This window comes from Oryctolagus cuniculus, chromosome 10, assembly GCF_051225735.1.
Source record: "Oryctolagus cuniculus isolate XC-2025 breed Fujian yellow rabbit chromosome 10, ASM5122573v1, whole genome shotgun sequence".
Taxonomy (NCBI): domain Eukaryota; kingdom Metazoa; phylum Chordata; class Mammalia; order Lagomorpha; family Leporidae; genus Oryctolagus; species Oryctolagus cuniculus.
Genome location: NC_142876.1, coordinates 44,305,986 through 44,327,627, shown reverse-complemented (window position 1 = coordinate 44,327,627; position 21,642 = coordinate 44,305,986). Strand labels below are relative to the sequence as shown.

At 37.2% G+C, this 21,642-nt stretch overlaps 1 protein-coding gene across 1 annotated transcript in view; it reads right to left on the bottom strand.

Moving 5' to 3' along the window:
- Nucleotides 1-21,642, bottom strand: part of CCDC178 (coiled-coil domain containing 178) — a 501,523-nt gene that overhangs the window by 455,908 nt on the left and 23,973 nt on the right. Inside the window, exon 2 of the mRNA XM_089305201.1 lies at nt 19,362-19,442. Within this exon, the coding sequence (XP_089161327.1) occupies nt 19,362-19,419 (58 nt within the window). The 5' untranslated portion in view covers nt 19,420-19,442. The remainder of the gene's footprint in view (nt 1-19,361; nt 19,443-21,642) is intronic.

Genomic DNA, 21,642 nt, shown 5'->3' with positions numbered 1-21,642 from the left:
AGATCTGTGTACTTTCATACTTTATCAGAATGACTGGGGTAAGCCCTCGCTAATCTCCACTTCTGAACCGCCTTCCTGCTAATGCACCTAGGAAGCAGTGGATGAAGACCAAAGTACTTGGGTTCTGCCATCTGCATGGGAAACATGCATAGAATTTTGGCTCCTGGCTTCAAGCTGGGCCTAGCCCCTGGCTAATTGTAGGCATTTGTGCAGTGAACCAGCAGATGGAAAACATCTATGTGTCTCTCCCTCTCTGTCATTCCATCTTTCAAATAAATAAATATTTAAAAGATAAAAAAGCCAAGGCTACAACCCATACTTGTGACTGGCTTGTCAACGAGGGACATTCTCTTAGGACTGAGCCCTCAACCTGTTGGTTCTGACAATAATATCCCTAGGTAGGCAACATTGTAATTGAGACACAGGATATTCAGCTGGTGTCCCAGGAGAACCCGCTGCAGAATTGCTTGGTGTGGGGGAGAACCATTCTGAACACCTAGGGTCACAGAAATGTTCTGTGTTAGAGTACAACTGAGGTTTTTTTTTCCTCTGTATCACTGCATCTTGGAGTAGGTAATAGTTTTTCACATATATCAAAGAAACAAATAATTATTAAAATCAGAAATAAAAATATTTGGTGCTAAAAGGGCACTATAAATAAGTGAAAACATAGTTCCCAGAATTTTAGAACTATATATATGAAAAATTCTAGCTTCCAGAATATATGAAGAACTAATAAAAAGAGAGAAATACAATTTCAAAATGAGAAAATAGAAATTCTTCCAAAGAAGATACACAAATGGCTGATACAATTTAAAAACACTATCATAATTAGTCATTAGAGGAATACAATTTTTTTTAATTTCTATTTTATTTTTAATTTTATTTAAAATATACAAGTTTTGTGTATTTCATATATACAAATTTAGGAACATAGTGATATTGCCCTCTCTTCTCCCTTCTGCCCACACTCAAACCCTTTGTCCCCTCCCTCTCACATTCCCACTCTTAATTTTTACAAGGTTCTTTCTTGTTTATTTAATGATCGTATAGTTAATCCTACACTAAGTAAAAGAGTTAAACAAATAGTATTAAAATTACAATGAGATGGCACTGTATACACACCTGGATGTCTACAATAATAAAGCTTAGAAAAATAAGTATTGGCAAGGATGAGGAGAAACTAGAGTTCTCATATATTACTATCTGAATGGAAGTTAGTGCAGCTGCTATGGAAAATAAATTGACAATTATTCAGAAAGTTAAACATTGGGTAACAAAATGACCCATTAATTCCATTTCTGTCTTAAACCAACAAAAAGGAAACATATATCCACATAAAAACTTATACTAGAATATTCATAGCGACATCACTCATAATAGCTTCAAAATGGAAACTATTAACTTACTGATGAATGTATAAATAGTATGTGGAATATTCATAAAGCAGATTATTACTTAGCCACAAAAAAAACAAGAAAATTGATACATTTTACAACATGGGAGGGCCCTGATGAGATTATCCTAGTTTAAAAGAGACAGATAAATAAATCCAACTATATGAATTTATCGGTAATGTTCAAAATGAGCATATCTACGGTATAAAAAGTAAATCTGTGGCTGACAGCGCTGGAGCAAAGGAAGAATAGGGAGTGACTGTAATGCCATATGATTTGGGGGAGAAGCGAGGCAAGTATGAAAGTATTACAAAATTACATAATGGTTAATGGTTGCACAATTTTGTAATTACACTAAAAATGCTGAATTGTAAATTTTAAAAAGGTAAGTTTTATGGTATGTGAATTATAGATAAATCTTTAAAGGTTAAACACAAAATCACTTAACAATACATCATACAGGCCAAAATAGAACTGTTGTGGATTGGAAAGGATTTGGTCCCAAAACTCTTGCATATGATAAAACCTCATAGTCTTATGCTGACAACTGATGGATTAGAGTGAAACCTTGCTACCATCATAATGCCGAAGGGTGGGTTTTTTGGAAGAGATTGGATTGGATTAGGTTGTTAGGGTGGAGTGCCCCTGATCAAATTATTGAGGCTATATGTGAAACCAACACATGAATGTGAAGTAAGAGCATGCTTCCTTCTTCCCTCTGCTTCATGGCTTGCCACGTGTTGTTCTGACACACTTGTCCCACTATAATACCAGAGGCCAGACTAATGAGGCTGTCTTAGCTTGAACCTGCAGGGTGTAATCCAAAACAAGCCTTATTCCTTCCTAAATTGTTCCTCTCTGATACTTTGGTTAAACTAATGAAAAGCTCACTATTACAAGAAAAATGGTTACAATTTTGTTTATTCTCTAATTTTGATTACTTTTCTCCTACTAGTTCTGAGTTTGGTTTGCTATTGTTTTTCTAGCTCCTTGAGATGCATTTATTTGGTGCCTTTCCAAATTACTGATGTAGGCACCAACTGCTATAAACTTTCTGCTTAACACCACTTTTGCTGTATCCCATAAGTCTTGATATATTGTCATCTTCATTTCTTTCCAGGAATTTTTTGATTTCTCTTTTGATTTCTTCCATGACCCACTGTTCATTAAGGAGCATGTTCTTCAGTCTCCATGTGTTTCCTTATGTTCTAGATTCCTCAATTGTTGATTTCTAGCTTCATTCCATTTTGGTCAGAGAAGATGAAGGGTATGATTCTGATTTTTTAAATTTTCTTATGCTTTATAGCCTAGCATGTGGTCAATCTTAGAGAAAGTTCCATGTACTGATGAGAAGAATGTGTATTCTGCAACTGTAGGATGAAAACTCTGTAGAAATACATTAGGTCTATTTGGTCTATAGTGGCAATTAGCTCTTGTTTCCTTGATGGTTTTGTCTAGTTGATCTGTTCATTGCTGGAAGTGGGGTATTGAACATCCCCATTACTATTGTATTGGAGTCTAGGTCTTGTTTAGATCCATTAACATTTCTTTTAAATAGCCAGGGTACCCTGTAATTAGGTGCACATATGTTTATAATAGTCACATCTTCCTGTTGAATTGATCCCTTAATCATTACATAGTGCCCTTCTTTGTCTCTTTTAACAGTTTTTGTATGGAAGTCTATTTTGTCTGACATTAGGATGGCTACACCAAACCTTTTTTGGTTTCTGTTAGCATGGAATGTCTTTTTCCGTTCTTTCACATTCAGTCTGCATGTATCTATGCTGGTGAGACGTGTTTCTTGTAGGTAGAAAATAGATGGGTTTGGGTTTGATTTTTAATCCATTCTGCAAGTCCATATCTTTTAACTGGAGAGTTACTATTCAAGGTTACTGTTGGTAAGTATGACTTGGCCCTACAATTTTTTTCCATAAATATTCCTATGGTTTACTTTTATTTCCTTTGGACTTTTTTTTTTTTTTTTGACAGGCAGAGTGGAGAGTGAGAGAGAGAGACAGAGAGAAAGGTCTTCCTTTTCTGTTGGTTCATCCTCCAATGGCCGCCGTGGCCAGCGCACTGCGGCCGGCGCACCACGCTGATCCGATGGCAGGAGCCAGGTACTTATCCTGGTCTCCCATGGAGTGCAGGGCCCAAGCACTTGGGCCATCCTCCACTGCACTCCCTGGCCACAGCAGAGAGCTGGCCTGGAAGAGGGGCAACCGGGACAGAATCCGGGGCCCCGACCGGGACTAGAATCCGGTGTGCCGGCTGCAAGGCAGAGGATTAGCCTAGTGAGCCACGGCTCTGGCCTTTCCTTTGGACTTTTACTGGGAGATTTTCTGCATTCACATTCTTTCATAGTGATGAGGATGTTTCTATGTTTCTCTGTTTGCACATTCTCAAGCATCTTTTGTAAAGTTGAATGGGTGGTGACAAATTTTTTCAATTTCTGTTTGTTATGGAAGGTCTTCATTTTACCTTTATTCATAAATGAGAGCTTTACAGTATACAGTATTCTGGGTTGACCGTTTTTTTCTTTTAAGACTTGGAATATACCTTGCCATTCTCTCCTACTCTGTAGGGGTTTTGATGGGAAGTCAGCTGTGAGTCTAATTGAAGATTCTCTGAGAATAATCTGGCATTTCTCTCATGCACATTTTAGAATCTTTTCTTTATGTTTTACTGTAGACAGTTTGACTATAATGTGTCATGATTAAGATCTTTTCTGGTCATGTCTTTTAGGAGTTCTATAAGCTTCCCATTCTTGGTCGTCCCTTTCTATCTCCAAATTAGGGAAGTTTTCTGTAATTATTTCACTAAAAAGCCTTCTAACCCATTCTCTTTGCATGTCTTCAGGAACTCCATATGTTGGGTCTTTTTATAGCATCCCATAGATCTCAAACACTGCTTTTTAGTTTTCTAATTTCTTCTTTTTGTTTTTTTTGGTCTGTAAAACTTCCAGCAATTTGTCTTCTAACTCAGGTATTCTTTCTTCTGCTTCACTGAGTCTATTATTAATGCTTTCCACCACATTTTTTATTTGTTCTATTGAATGCTTCATTTCTAAGATTTCATGTTAATTTATATTTTTTTTCCTGATCAAGACTCGTTTATTCAACAAATCCAGTAGTATTCAAACATGACCAGTTGTTTACAAGAAGGAGCACAAAAGATTTACATATCAGAAAGGCTTTTAAGGTTACAAAGAGTTCCTTATAAGGTTCTTAATTATTTATTACAAGGGTACAATAAAACACTTAGGTGATAAATGCAGGTTTCAGGTGTGACTGATTATCTATATCATCTCTTGTGAGAGGTTTAGCAGTGAGATAAGGTTCATCTCAATTTCATGAGATAATTTCCTTTCATATTATGTACAAATTTCATTAGTTTGTGGATTTGCTTCTGAATACCTCCAAGTAATCCTACGATCCTTTTTTTCTGGCATTTTCTCAACCTCTTCATCATCACATTCTAGTACTGAAGTACTGAGTTCTTTTGGGGGAGTCATGTTGTCTTCCTTATTATTGTTTCTTAAATTGCTGTATTTACTATGTGGCATTTGTGGAGATACTTGTCAGTTTCTTTTTTGTTTTTTCCCTATAGTGGCTTTTATCTTTAGACTATACCTCTGTGGCTTAGTGGAATATCTTATTTGCAGTGAATACCCAGGGGCATGTGGTAATTGTGGCCAGGGAGCTCTGTTCAGTGATTCAGGATGAAGGGAGTGTCCAAGGTGACACCCAGGTTGGGCATGGTAAATTTCCTCTTTTTTAATCAAAAGGGACATTTGTTCTGCTTTGTTAGTATAGACTCAAACTCACCAACTCTCATTAAAGGAGAGAGGTGCCTGGCACCAGCTTCAGTGGGAACAATATTCATCTGCCGTAAGAACCACACAAAGGATCTGTGAAAAATTGACACTTCATTGGTCCAACATAAAAAAAAGGAGGGAGAAGACTCAAATCAAAAAATTAGACATGAAAAAGGAAATGTAATAACAGACACCACAGAAATAAAAAGAATCATCAGAAATTATTAGGAAGAGCTGTATGCCAACAAACAGGAAACCTATAAGAAATGGGTAGATCCCTAGGCATATACAACCTACCTAAATTGAGGCAGGAAAACAAAACTTAAACAGACCAATAAACAAGATGGAAACAGAAACAGTAATAAAGACCATTCCAACAAATAAAAAGCTCAGGACTGAATGGCTTCACTACTGAAATTTACCAGACATTTAAAAAATTAATACCAATTCTTCACAGGCTATTCAAAACAACCGAAAGGGAAAGAATCCTCAAATTCTTTCTATGCAGCCAGCATCACCTTAATTCCTAAACCTGAAAAAGATGCAACAAAGAAAATTACAGACCTATTTCCTTGATGAACATAGACACAAAAATTTTCAACAAAATACTAGCCAATCAAATCCAGCAGCACATCAGAAAGATCATTCACCAGGATCAAGTGGGATTTATCCCTGGTATGCAGGGATGTTTCAACATTCACAAATCAATCAATGTGATACATTACATTAAAAAACTGAAGAATAAAAACCATATGATTATCTCAATAGATGCAGAGAAAGCATTTGATAAAATACAACGTCCTTTCATGATGAAAACTCTAAGCAAATTGGGTACAGAAGGAACATTCCTCAATACAAACATGAGAGTTTATGACAAACACATGGCCAGCATCCTATTGAATGGTGAAAAGATGGAAGCATTCCCACTGAGATCTGGAACCATGCAAGAATGCCCACTCTCACCATTGTTATTTAATATAATCCTGAAGTTTTAGAGCCATTAGGAAAGAAAAAAAAATCAAAGGTAAACAAACTGGGAAGGAGGAAATCAAATTATCCCTATTTGCAGATGATATGATTCTATATATAGGGGATGCAAAATACTCCACTAAGAGACTTTTAGAACTCAAAAGAGAGTTTGGTTAAGTGGCAGGATATAAAATTAACACAAAAAAAAATCAGTCTCCTTTGTATACACAGAAAATGCTACGGCTGAGAAAGAACTTCTAAGATCAATCTGATTCATAATAGCTACAAAAAAGTCAAATGCCTTGGAATAAATTTAACCAAGGATCTCAAAAATCTCTACAATGAGAATTACAAAACATTAAAGAAATAAACAGAAGTCTCAAAGAAATGAAAAAATGTTCATGTTTGTGGATTAGAAGAATCTATATCATCAAAATGTACATAAAACTGAAAGCAATTTACAGATTCAATGTGATACCAATCAAAATACCAAGGATATTCTTCTCAGATATAGAAAAAATGATGCGTAAGTTCATATGGAAGCACAGGAGACTCTGAATAGCTAAAGCAATCTTATACAACAAAAATGACACCAGATACATCACAATACCAGCTTTCAAAATATACCACAGGGCAGTTTTAATCAAAACAGCTTGGTACTGATAAAAACTGATGGATAGACCAACACAACAGAATAGAAATGCCAGAAATCAATCCATGCATCAATAACCAACTGTACTTGACAAAGGAGATAAAATCAATCCCTGGAGTAAGTACAATCTCTTCAACAAATGGTGCTGGGAAAGCTGGATCTCCACATGAAGAAACATAAAGCAAGATCCTGACCCTACACCTAACACAAAATTCCACTCAAAATGGATTAAAGACTTAAATATATGACCTGATACCATCAAATTATTAGAGTACATTTAGGAAACCTTGAAAAATATTGGCATAAGCAAAGAGTTATTGGAAAAGACTCTAGAGGCACAAACAATCAAAGCCAAAATTGACAAATGGGATTATATCAAATTGAGAAGCTTCTGTACTGAAAAAGAAATACAAAGTGAAGAGGCAACTGACAGAATGGGAGAAATTATTAGAAAACTAGACAACTGATAAAGGATTAATAACCAGAATATAAAAAGAGATAAGAAACTTAATAACAACAACAAAAACAATACAGTTAAAAAATGGGCAAAGGACTTAGACATTTTTCAAAACAGGAAATGTAAATGGCCAAGAAACACTTTAAACATGTTCAGAATCACTATCCCTCAGGGAAATGCAAATCAAAACCACAATGAGGTTTCATCTCACCCCAGTTAGAATGGTTTTCACACAGAAATCAACAAAAAACAAATGCTAGTGAGGATGTGGGGAAAAAGGTACTCTAATCTACTGTTTGTGGGAATGTAAATTGGTAAAGCCACTATGGAAGACAATATGGCGATACCACAAAAATCTCAATATAGACCTACCATATGACCCAGCCATCCCACTTCTGGAAATTTACCCAAAGAAATTAAGTCAGTAAACAAAAGAGTTATCTGTTCTTCCATGTTTATTGCCGCTCATTTCACAACAGCTAAGATATGAAATCAACCCAAATGCTCGTCAACTGAAGACTGGATAAAGAAATTATGGGAGATGTACACCATCGAATACTACACAGCATTAAACAAAAATAATGAAATCTGGTCCTTTGCAACAATATGCATGAAGCTGGAAAACATCACACTTAGTGAAATAAGCCAGTCCCAAAATGAAAAATACCATATATTCTCCCTGATCTCTGATAACTAATTGAGTACCTAAGGCAATAGAAGTGAAATTGACTCTGAGAAGCAATGACTTTGAACAGCCCTAGCCTTGGTCTTAACTGCAGAGGAACAATATTTTTTTTTTCACTCTATTTGTTGAACCTTTTACTTAGCATAGAGTTAATCATATGTGTATAAAGTTAGTTGTTAATAGATGCTAGTAAAAAATAAGAATGGGAATAGCAGAGTGAGGAGGATGTGGGGTGGGAGGGGAGGTACAGCAGGAAGAATCACCGTGTTATTAAAGTTGTAATTATGAAATGTATGAAGCTTGTATTCCTTAAATATAAGGATTTTAGGGGAAATGGCTATTTAAATTTTGATAAGCAAGGTTGTTATCATTTAAAAATGCAATTACCAGAGTGGCAAAAAATGGATAGAAGTTTATAATACAATTTAAATATAAAAATTCTAATACATTCCCTGTTAGGAATTTGGAAAACATTATGCTGAGTATAATAAGCCAATCCCAAAGGGACAAATACCACTTGTTTTCCTTGATAGGTTACAACTAACTGAGCACCAAAAAGGAAACCTGTTAAAGTGAAATGAACACTATGAGAAACGGTGACTTTATTAGCCCTCACCCTGACTGTTGATGAGCAACTTGATATGTTATCCTTCTGAGTATTTTTTTTGTTTGTTCTACTTAATACTTTTGGGTGAATACTGTAATCAATACACAATTCTTCTTCTTAAGTGCTGAAACTTAACTGAAAAGTGATCTCTGTTAAATGTAAGAGTGGGAATAAGAGAGGGAAGAGATGTGCAATTCGGGACATGCTCAAGCTGACTTACCTCAAACGGTAGAGTTAGAAACATACCAGGGGATTCCAATTCAATCCCATCAAGGTGGCATGTACCAATGCCATCTCACTAGTCCCAGTGATCAATTTCTGTTCACAATTGATCATAATGATAGGACTAAGAACCAAAGGGATCACAGAAACAAGAATAGTGTCTGCAAATACTAGCTGATAGAATAAAAAAGGGAGAGAATGATCCAACATGGGAAGTGAGACACACAGCAGACCCATAGAATGGCAGATATCCTAAACAACACTCTGGCCTCAGAATCAGCCCTTAAGGCATGCGGATCCAGCTGAAAAGCCCATGAGAGTATTTCAGGCATGGAAAGCCAAGACACTCTGGGGGGAAAAAAAAATCCTAAATGGAAGATCTCCGCGAGTGAGATCCCAGTGGAAAGAACGGGTCATCAAAGAAGGAGGGACCTTTCTCTGAAGGGAGGAGAGAGCTTCCACTTTGACCATGGCCTTGTCTAAATATGATCAGAGTCAGTGAACTCAGGGGGCTTCCATAGCCTTGGCAGCTCATCACAAGAGCCTAGGGTGATTACTGAGGCCATAAGCAAGAGTATCAATTTGTTAAGTCAACAACAGGAGTCACTGTGCATTTACTCCTCATGTAGGATCTTTGTCCTTAGTGTGCTGTACATTAAGATTTAATGCTAAAACTAGTACTCAAACAGTATTTTTCACTTTATGTTTCTGTGTGGGAACAAACTGTTGAAATCTTTACTTAATGTATGCTAAACTGATCTTCTGTATATAAAGAGAAACGAAAATGAATCTTGATATGAATGGAAGGGGAGAGGGAGTGGGAAAGGGGAGGGTTGTGGGTGGGAGGGACGTTATGGGGGGGAAGCCATTGTAATCCATAAGCTGTACCTTGGAAATTTATATTCATTAAATAAAAGTTTGAAAGCAAAAAAAAAATTCAAATACATTTTTATAGATACATCTATCAAAATGAAAACAGTAGTGCTTTACTTCATATGTGTCCTTTTTTCTAGTGTTTTTAAAGTGTTTTATATTCTAGTAAAAGTTTTGACTTCATAGAAAAGTAAATAATTCTTTGGAAACCCAGGAAACAAGAATAAATCAATTATAAAGTGATTAAAATAAAACCGGCAACATTTCACACCAAATGATAATGAGTAACACATTTAAGATACAGCCCAAAAGACAAAGAAAATAGAAAATGTGAGCCAAGGAATTTATCAAATAAAACTGCTTTTTAAGTATAGGCCAAAAAAAAAGTGTTAGGAACATTCAAGCACTGAGAGAACATATTTCCTATGATGCTTCCATGTTGAATCCACTAGACAATGGCTATTGCACAATAAAGATGATGAGAGAAATTTGGCATAAGGACTTACAGGATCTTGAATATAATAGTCTTTTAACTAACATTAGAGCATGGGAAAATGGTAACAGACCAGTAGGTGCAAGAGCTTTCGCTCTGACAATGTACATACATTGCTACTATTAAAAACGTGATTTTGGAAAGGGTGTTAGCACAGCTGTTAAGATGTAATTTGGGATGCTAGCATCCCATTTCAGAGTGACTGGGCTAGAGGTCCAGCTCTTGATTCCAATTCCTCTTCCCATTTCAGCTTCCTATTAATTTGTATTCTGAGAGGCAACAGATGATGACTTAACTATTTGGTTTCCTGGCACCAACACAGGAGACCTGAATTCAGCTATTGATCTGTGCGCTTCAGCCTGGTTTAGTTCTGGTTGCCACAGGCATTTGGGGAGTGAACCAGCATATGGAAGCTAGCTCTCTAATCTCTCTCTCTGCCTTTCAAGTAAAATGAAAATGCATACTTTGTATAAAAAACCATGTTATTGGGCAGGGAATGAGAATACATGATATAATATATGATATATGATATAATAAAGTTATCTTATAGTATAATAAAATTAGCTTATAAATTTAATCTGGGGTTAAATGATATTGTTTTACATTAGAGATTAGGAAAATAGAATGCAAGTGCAGGAAAAGCTTTTTAGCTCATTTTGGTATTTCTCATATTATGGACCAAATACACTATCTAAAAAAGAGAAGATTCTAGCATGTAATTATTGCAAGCTTCAAAGTTATTAAAAAGGACAGAAAATAATACACAGATAAAATGTATAAATGTGTTTAAACATAGAACATTAAAAATAATGGAAAGGATATCTCATTAGCCTTATTTAGAATAGCAAATGGGATAAAATCCCCTATAGTAGATTTTTAGTCTGACCAAAAGGGTCAAATCTAACATTATATACAATCTATACAACATGTAAGTGATCAAGAAAGTCTAAAATTAAGTAATGGGCAGATATATATTAGGCAAATGAATGCAAAACACACCAATTGCATTATCTTGAAATCTGGCAAAACAAAATTCCTATCATATGGTTTTAAAAGAAACAAGTATACACATCTGTAATACTAATACGATTATATAAGACAAAATTATTAATCATTACCATTTATGCATACAGTAACACAGGACCAACTTTGAGATGAAAGAAAAAAAACAAAGAACCCTACCAATTTCAATGTAATAAAGATCGAAAGACAAAAATCAGCCGGCGCCGTGGCTCAATAGGCTAATCCTCCACCTTGCGGCGCCGGCACACCGGGTTCTAGTCCCGGTTGGGGCGCCGGATTCTGTCCCGGTTGCCCCTCTTCCAGGCCAGCTCTCTGCTATGGCCAGGGAGTGCAGTGGAGGATGGCCCAGGTGCTTGGGCCCTGCACCCCATGGGAGACCAGGAAAAGCACCTGGCTCCTGGCTCCTGCCAGGATCAGCGCGGTGCGCCGGCTGCAGCGGCGGCCATTGGAGGGTGAACCAGCGGCAAAGGAAGACCTTTCTCTCTCTGTCTCTCTCTCTCACTGTCCACTCTGCCTGTCAAAAAAAAAAAAAAAAAAAAAAGAAAGACAAAAATCAGTAGGATATGAGTGCGGGAGGGCAGTACAGTGGGTAAGTCAGCAATTGGGACACTCTCATCCTCTGTGGGGTACCTGATTCAAGCTCTAGCTACTGCACTTCTTATCTAGCTTCCTGCTAATGTGCACCCTGAGGGGCAGCAGATGGCTGCTCAAATACTTAAGTCCCTGCAACACATGTGGGAAACCTGGAATGATTCCCAACTTTGGCCTGGCCCAGCTCCTGCTGTTGCAGGCATCTAATAAATGAATCAGTGGATGAAGATCCCTCACCCCCACTTCTCCCTCTCTCCCTCCCTATCAAATAAAATAAGTAATTTTTTTTTCAGACAATAATGAGTAAGGATGTATAGTGAACCTCTATCACATAATCTATTAGATAAAAACTTATAGATATAAAACCCCGAGTATTTCATGGGCCTAGATAATACAAAGGTCAAATACTAAATCAAAATCCAATAAAATATAACGTTTATAGCAGGCCTATAATTCATACTCCCAATGGCAGTGAAGGAGAAGCCTCCAAAGAAAGGAGGTGATGAGGTCAAATGTTCTTCATGTTAACAACAGACAACACGGAAAATATAGGAAATGTCCTTTATTAACTCGAGTGTCGCTCCCCATCTTCGTGGAGGAACGACACAGGACCCTGCGCTGTTCTTTCGTCTGCTCGGCCCTCCCCGGGTTTGCTGCTGGTTCTTCCCGGGTTGGCTACCTACATTCCACCTCCGTGGAAGGGCGGTTCCCCCTGCCACTTTTCCCCACTTCCGCGGGGGAGTGGCACACCGCCGGCCGGCTCTCTCGGGGGCTGCACAGGTGTTCCTTCAGATAGATGTTCCTCTTAGATGTTCCTCGTGCATGTTGTCTCTCTCCTCCTTTATAGTCCTTTTCCACCAATCCCAACTCTGCTACCCACATGTCGAGTACGCTGCTCTCCTCCAATCAGGAGCAGGTCCTGCTGTTTATTGGTTGAACTGGAGGCAGCTGTGTAGAAGCTGTTACTCCCTTCTCAGCACCATATTGTGGGAGAGCAGATGCATAGAATAAGTCTTAATTCCAGTAACTTAGTCTAGTCCGAGTTGCTCCCCACAGATCCCCCTTTCTTTTTATTTTTGGCGTTGATACGCGCCTGTCTTCGGTGCCCCGCGGCACACACTCTGCTCTGCTTGCTAGAGTTGCCCACAGGTTCTTACAAGCCCTACCAATCAGGCAAACCGAGTCCGGGTCCTCTCTTCGCCATGTTGTGAGGAGGTTTTTAGGCGCTGATGCGTGCCTGTGTTCGGTGCCCTGCAGCACATGCTCTGCTCTGCTAGAACTGCCTGCAGGTGCTTACAAGCCCTATCAGGCAAACCGAATCCAAGCCCTCTCATTGCCGTATTGTGGGGAGACTTATTAGTGTTGATTCGTGCCTATCTTCGGTGACCTGCAGCTCATACGCTGGTCGAGCTGCCTACTGGTGTTTATCGCCTTACTAATCAGGCAGACCAAATCCAAGCCTTCTCATTGCGGTATTGTGGGGAGACTTATTGATGTTAATTCGTGCCTGTCTTCAGTGACCTGCGGCGCATAAGCTGCTAGCCGCCCACAGGTGCTCACCACCTCCCTAATCAGGCAGACCGAATCCAAGCTCTCTCATTGCCATGTTGAGGGGAGGCCTTATTTTTCTCTATTTCTCTATCTCCGGGCATTCCTATCTCTCCCATTTTACTTCTATCTGCCAGCATTCCTATTTCTACTTCTAAATTTCTGTTTCTCTTATCCCTGCGACTTCCCGGCGCCCGCCCCGAGGCTGCTTCTCTGCGGCTTCCCGGCTCTGAGCCGCTTCAGCCCGCGCTTCTCTCATCTGCACGGCTTCCCGGCTTCGCGCGCGCACTCCGCGGTCTCCGCACCCCTTCGCGCCCGTACCACGGCCTCGCACTAGCCCCACGTTCCCTATCTATTCACGCCCCGTGCTCTCTCTGCACGCAGCGGCTTCCGCGAGTCACACAGCCCCAGCTCACGTTTCCGCCACTGGTATTCAATCTAAGTTCCCCGGGCTAACCTGGCGAATTCAACCTAGCTCACGCGTCTGCGTCTTTTGGTCTGGCTTCCCGTCCTTTGCTCCCCGGGCTAATCTGACGGATTCCAACCTGGCGGCCCACGTCTCTGCCTCTGGTTCCAAATTTTCGCCTTTTGCCCCCCGGGCTGACTTAAAGAATTCCAAGCTGGCTTACGTCTCCGCCTCAGCCTGCCCCCGCGGCTTCAATTTCCCTAACATTTTTCTCTACCCGGTATGTTTCCTAACTTTTTCTTCCAATAATATTCCTCCCTCATTTCTCCTGGCTTCTCCCCACAGTCCGTATCCAAATCTGTTTGTTCTAGCTTTCACTTTCGCTTTCGACCTTAGAGATTTCTCCCAGCTTCCCCCCGTAGTCCGTATCCGAGTCTATGCCTAGGCTTTCAATAGCTTCTTCCGGCACCTTTTCCGTCCGGCTTTCCCCTAGGCTCTATGCTAGTCTCTCTCTCCGGTATTTTCCCACCTCTTCCCGTTTCTTCCCTCCTAGGTTTCCTATCCGAGTCACGGCACCATTATGTCGCTCCCCCTCTTCATGGAAGAACGACACTAAACGCTGCCTAGGCTTCATATCCGAGTCACGGCACCATTATGTCGCTCCCCGTCTTCGTGGAGGAACGACACAGGACCCTGCGCTGTTCTTTCGTCTGCTCGGCCCTCCCCGGGTTTGCTGCTGGTTCTTCCCGGGTTGGCTACCTACATTCCACCTCCGTGGAAGGGCAGTTCCCCCTGCCACTTTTCCCCACTTCCGCGGGGGAGTGGCACACCGCCGGCCGGCTCTCTCGGGGGCTGCACAGGTGTTCCTTCAGATAGATGTTCCTCTTAGATGTTCCTCGTGCATGTTGTCTCTCTCCTCCTTTATAGTCCTTTTCCACCAATCCCAACTCTGCTACCCACATGTCGAGTACGCTGCTCTCCTCCAATCAGGAGCAGGTCCTGCTGTTTATTGGTTGAACTGGAGGCAGCTGTGTAGAAGCTGTTACTCCCTTCTCAGCACCATATTGTGGGAGAGCAGATGCATAGAATAAGTCTTAATTCCAGTAACTTAGTCTAGTCCGAGTTGCTCCCCACACTCGAGAGTTTCAATTTGTGGAAAGTTTTTAGCAGAATGTTTCTGGCTGTTAGAAGTGTAATCATAAAGAGCTATGGCATCCATTTGTCCATGGGATATGCCTCCCTGAAGAATGGTATGTTAACTATAAAACTATCTTAATAAAACCTCAAGACGTTCCATAACTAGAAGGCAGAATTCTGAGTAAGCTGCATGGCGTGTGTCATGCTTAGAGATATTATAAATTAATCTGGACCAGACAAAGCACATGGAATGAGGTAATACAGGAGTTGGAGAGCTATATCGATGGGTCAAGGTATCCCTGTATCACTTGTGCTTGAAAATTACCTGTATCCTTAAAACTATTAGTGAATCTACATGTTGAGTCATATATCCAATTCATATGAGTACACTTTGACAATTCAATCCTTTTTATTATCTTATATGTTTAAGTAATTCATTAGGAGAGAAAAAAAGGCTAAAATTTAGTAATCTAATCATCCAAATTAAGATCATATGGAAAAGAAACCCCCAAAAAAGCAGAAGAAAGAGAAGGTACGTAAGAATATTTGAAATTAATAAAAGAGAAAGCAAAGCAACAACAAAAATCTAGAAATAATCAAAAGGTCAAGAAATTATCACTCTGAAACCTTTATGGCAATGAACAACTGTGGAAGATTATCCAAAGAGTGAACAAACAGGAGAAACAAGTATCTATTATAAATTCTGTACATACAAAGATACAAAATATATCTTAAAATATTGTACCAATATACTTAAAATTTAAATGAATAAAAAAGAAAAATTACGACATATCAATATTGAATTAAGAATAAATAACCTCAGTATTTCTAAAGCTCATAAATTATATCAATAATTTATTATATCCCTCAAAATTGAGAGGATAAGAAAAATAATTAAAGCATTACTCTACTTTGTTCAGAGAATGAAAAATGAAGAAACACTCTCCAATTTTGTTGTGATGTTATAAAACCCTGCCAAAATCAGACAAATACACAAGGAAACTTAGAGGCTAATGTTACTCAATAGTATAGATGTAAAAATCATAAACAAATGGTTATCAAACCTAATCCAGCAATATATTTATCTCCCTTTCTCTCTTTCCTTTCCTCTCAAAAAATGTTAAAAATAAGAAATAAGAAAGATGTGCATTTTCAATACCTCCATTCAACAGAGCACTAAACAATCTAGAATGGATGAAAGAAAGTTGCAAAATTATATTGACACAAAAATAAAAATGAAAACTCGTTATATTCAAACAATCTAAAAAGTACTAGTGAGTTAACAGGAAGTTAAAGATTGCGATGAGATTAAATATATAATACTATATCTATGTATCATATTAACATTCTATTTATAATGTATAAAACTGATTTGTAAGGGATGAGTGACAATAGGATTATTCCCCTTAAGGTGGATTATTAGTGCAAATATTTAATTTTATCAATGCACTCTATACTTGACTTATATTTCAGGTATTTCTATATATGTGAAACAATTTCTATTTTAAATATGAAAATACTGTTTTATAAAAACTATATGTAATATATTTGATACATATAGAACATATGGAAAAGATACATTCTGAGAAACCTTAGTAAATAGAAAAATTGAAGCAATGTCAGTATTTTCATACAAATAAATGTAATACTGACATGAATTACAGTTTTGTATTTACTGAACATAAACATTACATTTGTAAAAATGTACTATTATTTGTTATATTAAATAGACCTAACCATTTGTAAACATGAGTTACCTAAAAATATTGTTGGTTAGGATGTTTAATACTTACAGCTATAACTGTATAGAACATAAAAAAAGTTTAATAATTTGTTTTACACTTATCACATCCAAGTGGACAAAATAATTGTCCAGTTTCTTTCTTACATTTTAATGAGAATTCTGGTATCGCCACGGTAGTTTCATGATGATTGGCAGAACATCAGCAAAGGATTTATTTTGGCAATAAACAAGGAACTTATTAAGAAAAGTATTATGTTGAATACCGTGTGACAGATATTAGTATGTAGGACCTCATACTGTATTCTCCTGATGATCCTAATTGAGCACAAACATTCTCAAACATGGATACAACATTAGATAAACTACATCATCCCACAAAGATTGCTTTAGACTTATAATTTTAAAATTTGCCAAGATATTATATTATACATTGAAGTCTGACAAATTATTGTGATCATTTCAATGCTTGGCTTAATGAGCCAAGTGTTCTTGGTGGTGCTCGGTAGAATATAGAGTTTAATGAAGGCATGATGGCATGATATCAAAGAGATGGAAGTTAATCTTAACTGATAATCGCTATTGATGTCAGAATTCCAAATTATTTTTAATGTCATCTGAATACAGAAATCCCATACTTGCCAGCCGAGCACATTTTAAAAGCAATTTATTAATCCTATTATTTTCCAAACAACCAGATATATTTTCATTTTTATGCATGTACAGAAATAATCTGTGTCACAGAATACTTTCCCTCTCAATCATGTGAGTTGCAGTTTTCGTTGACTTTGTATATTTCTTCAATGCATAAAATGAAGGTGGGTAGCCCAAGTCATGGTTAACATGATGAATTTTCTAGCTTTTGCTTGAAAACCAAGATAGATTGGTCACTTCTGAACCAATACAAAATAAATAGACCTTGTCAAGTCAATCAAAGGGAAATCACCAGCTCAGTTCTCCAAAGTCTTGGAACAAACTATTAATTAGTCTAATTAACCATTTAAGCAATCCAAACCTGTTATTTTCAGGTATTGAAACATGATGCATTTTTATATATGACTTCATTACTCTAATTTGTTCCAAATTGTGTCCTTGAGAAAAATCATTTTAAATTAGATATTTTTGCTAATCTGAAGTTTCAAAGTTTCCACAATGAAAAAAAATTTTGCTTAAAATTCACTATACAAACTCTACGAAAATGAATTTTTTAAAACTAAAACTTTAGAGGCAATAAAGAGTGAAATCCAAAATGATTCTAATATTCAGAAAATAGGTGTGATGATCTCAGTGCAAACTTCTATCCAAGATTATAATTCTACAAAAAAATCCACTGTACTATGACATCATCCATATTTGGAATTATGAAACGACTGCGTTTATCATCTCAGAGAAGACTGTAATGATTTGATTACAGTATTAATCTCAACAATCTTCTCCTCCAAGTATTCAATTCTTTTGCAATGTGACTTTACACAAAGAAGTGGAGTCTAATCTCCCGCACCTAGACTGAGTTATCTGCAACTTGCTTTGGTCAATAAAACGTAGAAGAAATGATAACTTGCAAGTCCTGAGCATTGAATATCCTGTGCCTTTGCCCCATATCTTGAACCCCTGCCAATGCTAAAGATCAGGTCCCTAACATTCTGCTGGAGTAGGAAAGACAGCATAGTAAACCAGGTCAACCTAATTTTCTAGGCCAAAGCCCTACACATGTGACAGATCTTCCACCAAAATGAGAAGAATCACTAAACGGTGCTTAGAAAACTTGTGGCTTTAAAGATGTATGAATGATCCATAGGGAGCAAAATTTCCTAAGAATCTCACATACGAGTGAGCTACCATGAATGTCTGTGGTGCTGGATGCACCTGCATTTTTGTGGTTGTTAACATAGAATCAGTGAAGCAACAGATAACTGATTAAAAAAAAAAAAAAACTATTGTTCCAAGTTACTCAGATACTTTCTATAGCAGGGTTAGCAAACATTTTTCATAAAAGGCAAGAAATTAATAATTTTAAGGTTTGGGGCTACATGCAGTCTCTGTTGTATATTCTTTTATGTTTTGTTTTACTTTCATTTTACGATTCTTCACAAATAGGATAGCCATTCTTGGCTCTGAGGCTGTATGTAAAAGGTACTGTCATGATTTGAGCCAGGAGTTGTGATTTTCTGATCTCTTGCTTTATATTATGGCAAGATATGATACGATACTGCAGAATAAAAGATACCAGAGCTCAGGATGTAAAGCAACAGAGCAAAGCCACGCAATAAGACCTAATGCAATTTTTGAAATAGAATTACATCACTGTTTTCATTTTTTATTTTTTGTGTTTATCTTCAGTGGTGTACTGACAAAAGTCTAATAACCAGCTGACAGAGGTAGGAAATATTACCAGCCTGGCCAAGTTCAAGCTACCCAGAGAGTGGATTTGAGACAAGTTGCACACAACTCAGTAAGAGGTGATTCCAGCACATCACTGTTAGAATACTTACCTATTTTACTGCTGTGCTGTAGTTCAGTAGTAATCATAAACTGTAATTGATTATAACTCTGAGAGTGTGTTTTCCTTAAACTGATTTGCCTTTTTCACTTACCTACTTTCTTGATACAGGTAGGCTTTAGCTTTTTTTTTTATCCCTGATGCCAAAAAAGATGAATATATTTGTAGCTGCCTTATTCTCTCAATGATCTGAATTCTATATCCCAATACTCCATTTTCAAAGAAGCCAATTTAGGATTAACTTACCTGTCTTGGCTTGATCATCTCCAGCAGGAGAAGGGGAAATTTTCTTATTTTCAGGCATGGTTATTGATGGTACTTTGAGACCTAGTTACAAAGAAAACTATTTAAATATCATGAATCATTTTTTTTTATTTAACTTCTCTACATTTGTCAATCTAAGAACTGATAGTGTCAGAAAAAATATATTAAAACTAAATTATGTTTAAAATGCAGGAAACCCAATAATGTACTCTTTTTCCTATTAGGACTACTATGCTGTCATTCAGGGACATCAAATAAAAAATCTTCCTGAAGGCAGAATATTTGATATTCTACTTTATGGGAGACCTGAAAAGATGTCTGGCCTGACCACTAAATAATCCAGCACTGGTCACTGTAGCCATGGATTCAAAGTCCTATCAGAATTCTGGAACCTACAATATTTTCATTTCATATGATAAAAGTTTTACGTGATTAGCATCTCTACTTTACTTTCCTTCAAGTCCTTTATTTAAACATTATGGAGAAACTCAAATGCATACAAAGGTAGAGAGAAAAATGTAATGGGCTACTATGTGTCCATCAATCAATTTCAACAATTTATCAACTTGTCACCAATCTACCTCCCATACTCCTGTCCACAGTGCTAACCTACCCTTGATCATGGTTAAACAAATTTCAGATAATGCACTATTATATTTGCAAATATATCAAAAAATGTTTTAAACATGGTCAGTAGACCAATAATCTGACAGTAAGTATGTCTAATTATCATTAAATATATATTCTATTCACATTTCTTCCATTTTCATGTATTTTTCTCTTAAAAATTTATTAGCATTGAAATATAAAGTCCACAAATAGCATTTAACTCAAGTGTTTTAATTATCTTTAATCTATGAATTATACATACATTGTTCTTTCTGTAATTTTATCTCTGTAGAAATAAAATCAAATATTCTGTCCTACAGCATTTTCTACATTGTTGATAATCTCCCTATACTGTTTTCAATGAGTTCTTCTCCTCCATATTTCCTGTAAATTAGTATCTATTAGAAATTTAAACTGTTGAACAAAAGGATAAGTCTATAACCACAGATATGAAACTTGCCTCATTTAATTTGTAGAACAAAATCATCATAGTTTAGAGATGAAAATCATCTAGCTCAATTTTTTAATTTTATAACCTGGACATTTTGATTGAAATTGTTAAATTTATTCAGGGTAAAAAGACTTTTGGAAAACTGCTATGAAAGAAAACCATGAATCTAAGTTCAGTGTTTTTTCAAATAAATCAATCTGGCTCATAAAGAATGAATTATTAAAGGAAAGGAAAATATAGAAAAATCATAATTAAACTTTATATCACCATTTTAATTTTTTAACTTAAGCTTATAATAAAAACATACAATTTTCAGGGTAGGTGTTTAGCCTAGTAGTTAAGATAAACACATTCCATATTCCATACCCATGCCTGAGTTCACTGCTTCTAACTCTAGCATCCTGCTAACGCAGACCTGGTAGGTACAAGGGATGGTTCAAGTAATTGGGTTCCTGCCACTCATGTGAGAGACCAGGATTAAGTTCCTGGCTTCCAGTGTTGACCTGGCCTGGGCATCGTAGACATTTGAAGTATGAACCAGCAAACAAGAAGGCTGTCAAAGTAGCATGTGCACATTTGCTTGCTCCCTCCCTGTCTCTCAAATATTTTTCGAAGTGACTAGATAACAAAAATCAACAAAAATTAAAGCTATAGAAACTGATCCAAAGATACTTCAGATAATGCAATTACCAGATTAATAAACTATCAAATACATGTTTATAACGTTTTAATTTTTAAGGACTAAAATCTGTGAAAATTAGTATTGTCAACTTGAAGCCAGTGAGGAATCCATGAGCTAAAAATTCTGTAACTGTAATTCTCAACTCCCAGGTTCTATGTAAAAGTAGATTTGACAAAACTGAGGAAAGAACTGGTAAATCAAATTGAGAAGAAAACCATACCGAATGAAGCCTGCAGTTCTGACGGGGTGGAAAATTCATACTCAAACATAAAATTCAAGGCTTTTCCCCTCCACTTTCAGGAAGATGGAATATATGTGTTTTCCCGTGTTTTTCCAAGAACAACAAACCACCCTAGCCATTATGTATAAAACAAACACAAGACGACTGAAAGGTAGAGAGAAGAAGCTGACAGTGCAGGAGCCTTTGGGGCAGAGGAGTGATGAGGTGATGAGTTTCTGAGATTTTCTTTTTCCTTTAAATGTCCCAAACCAGAGGCTGAAGAAAACAGCAATGCCAAGGG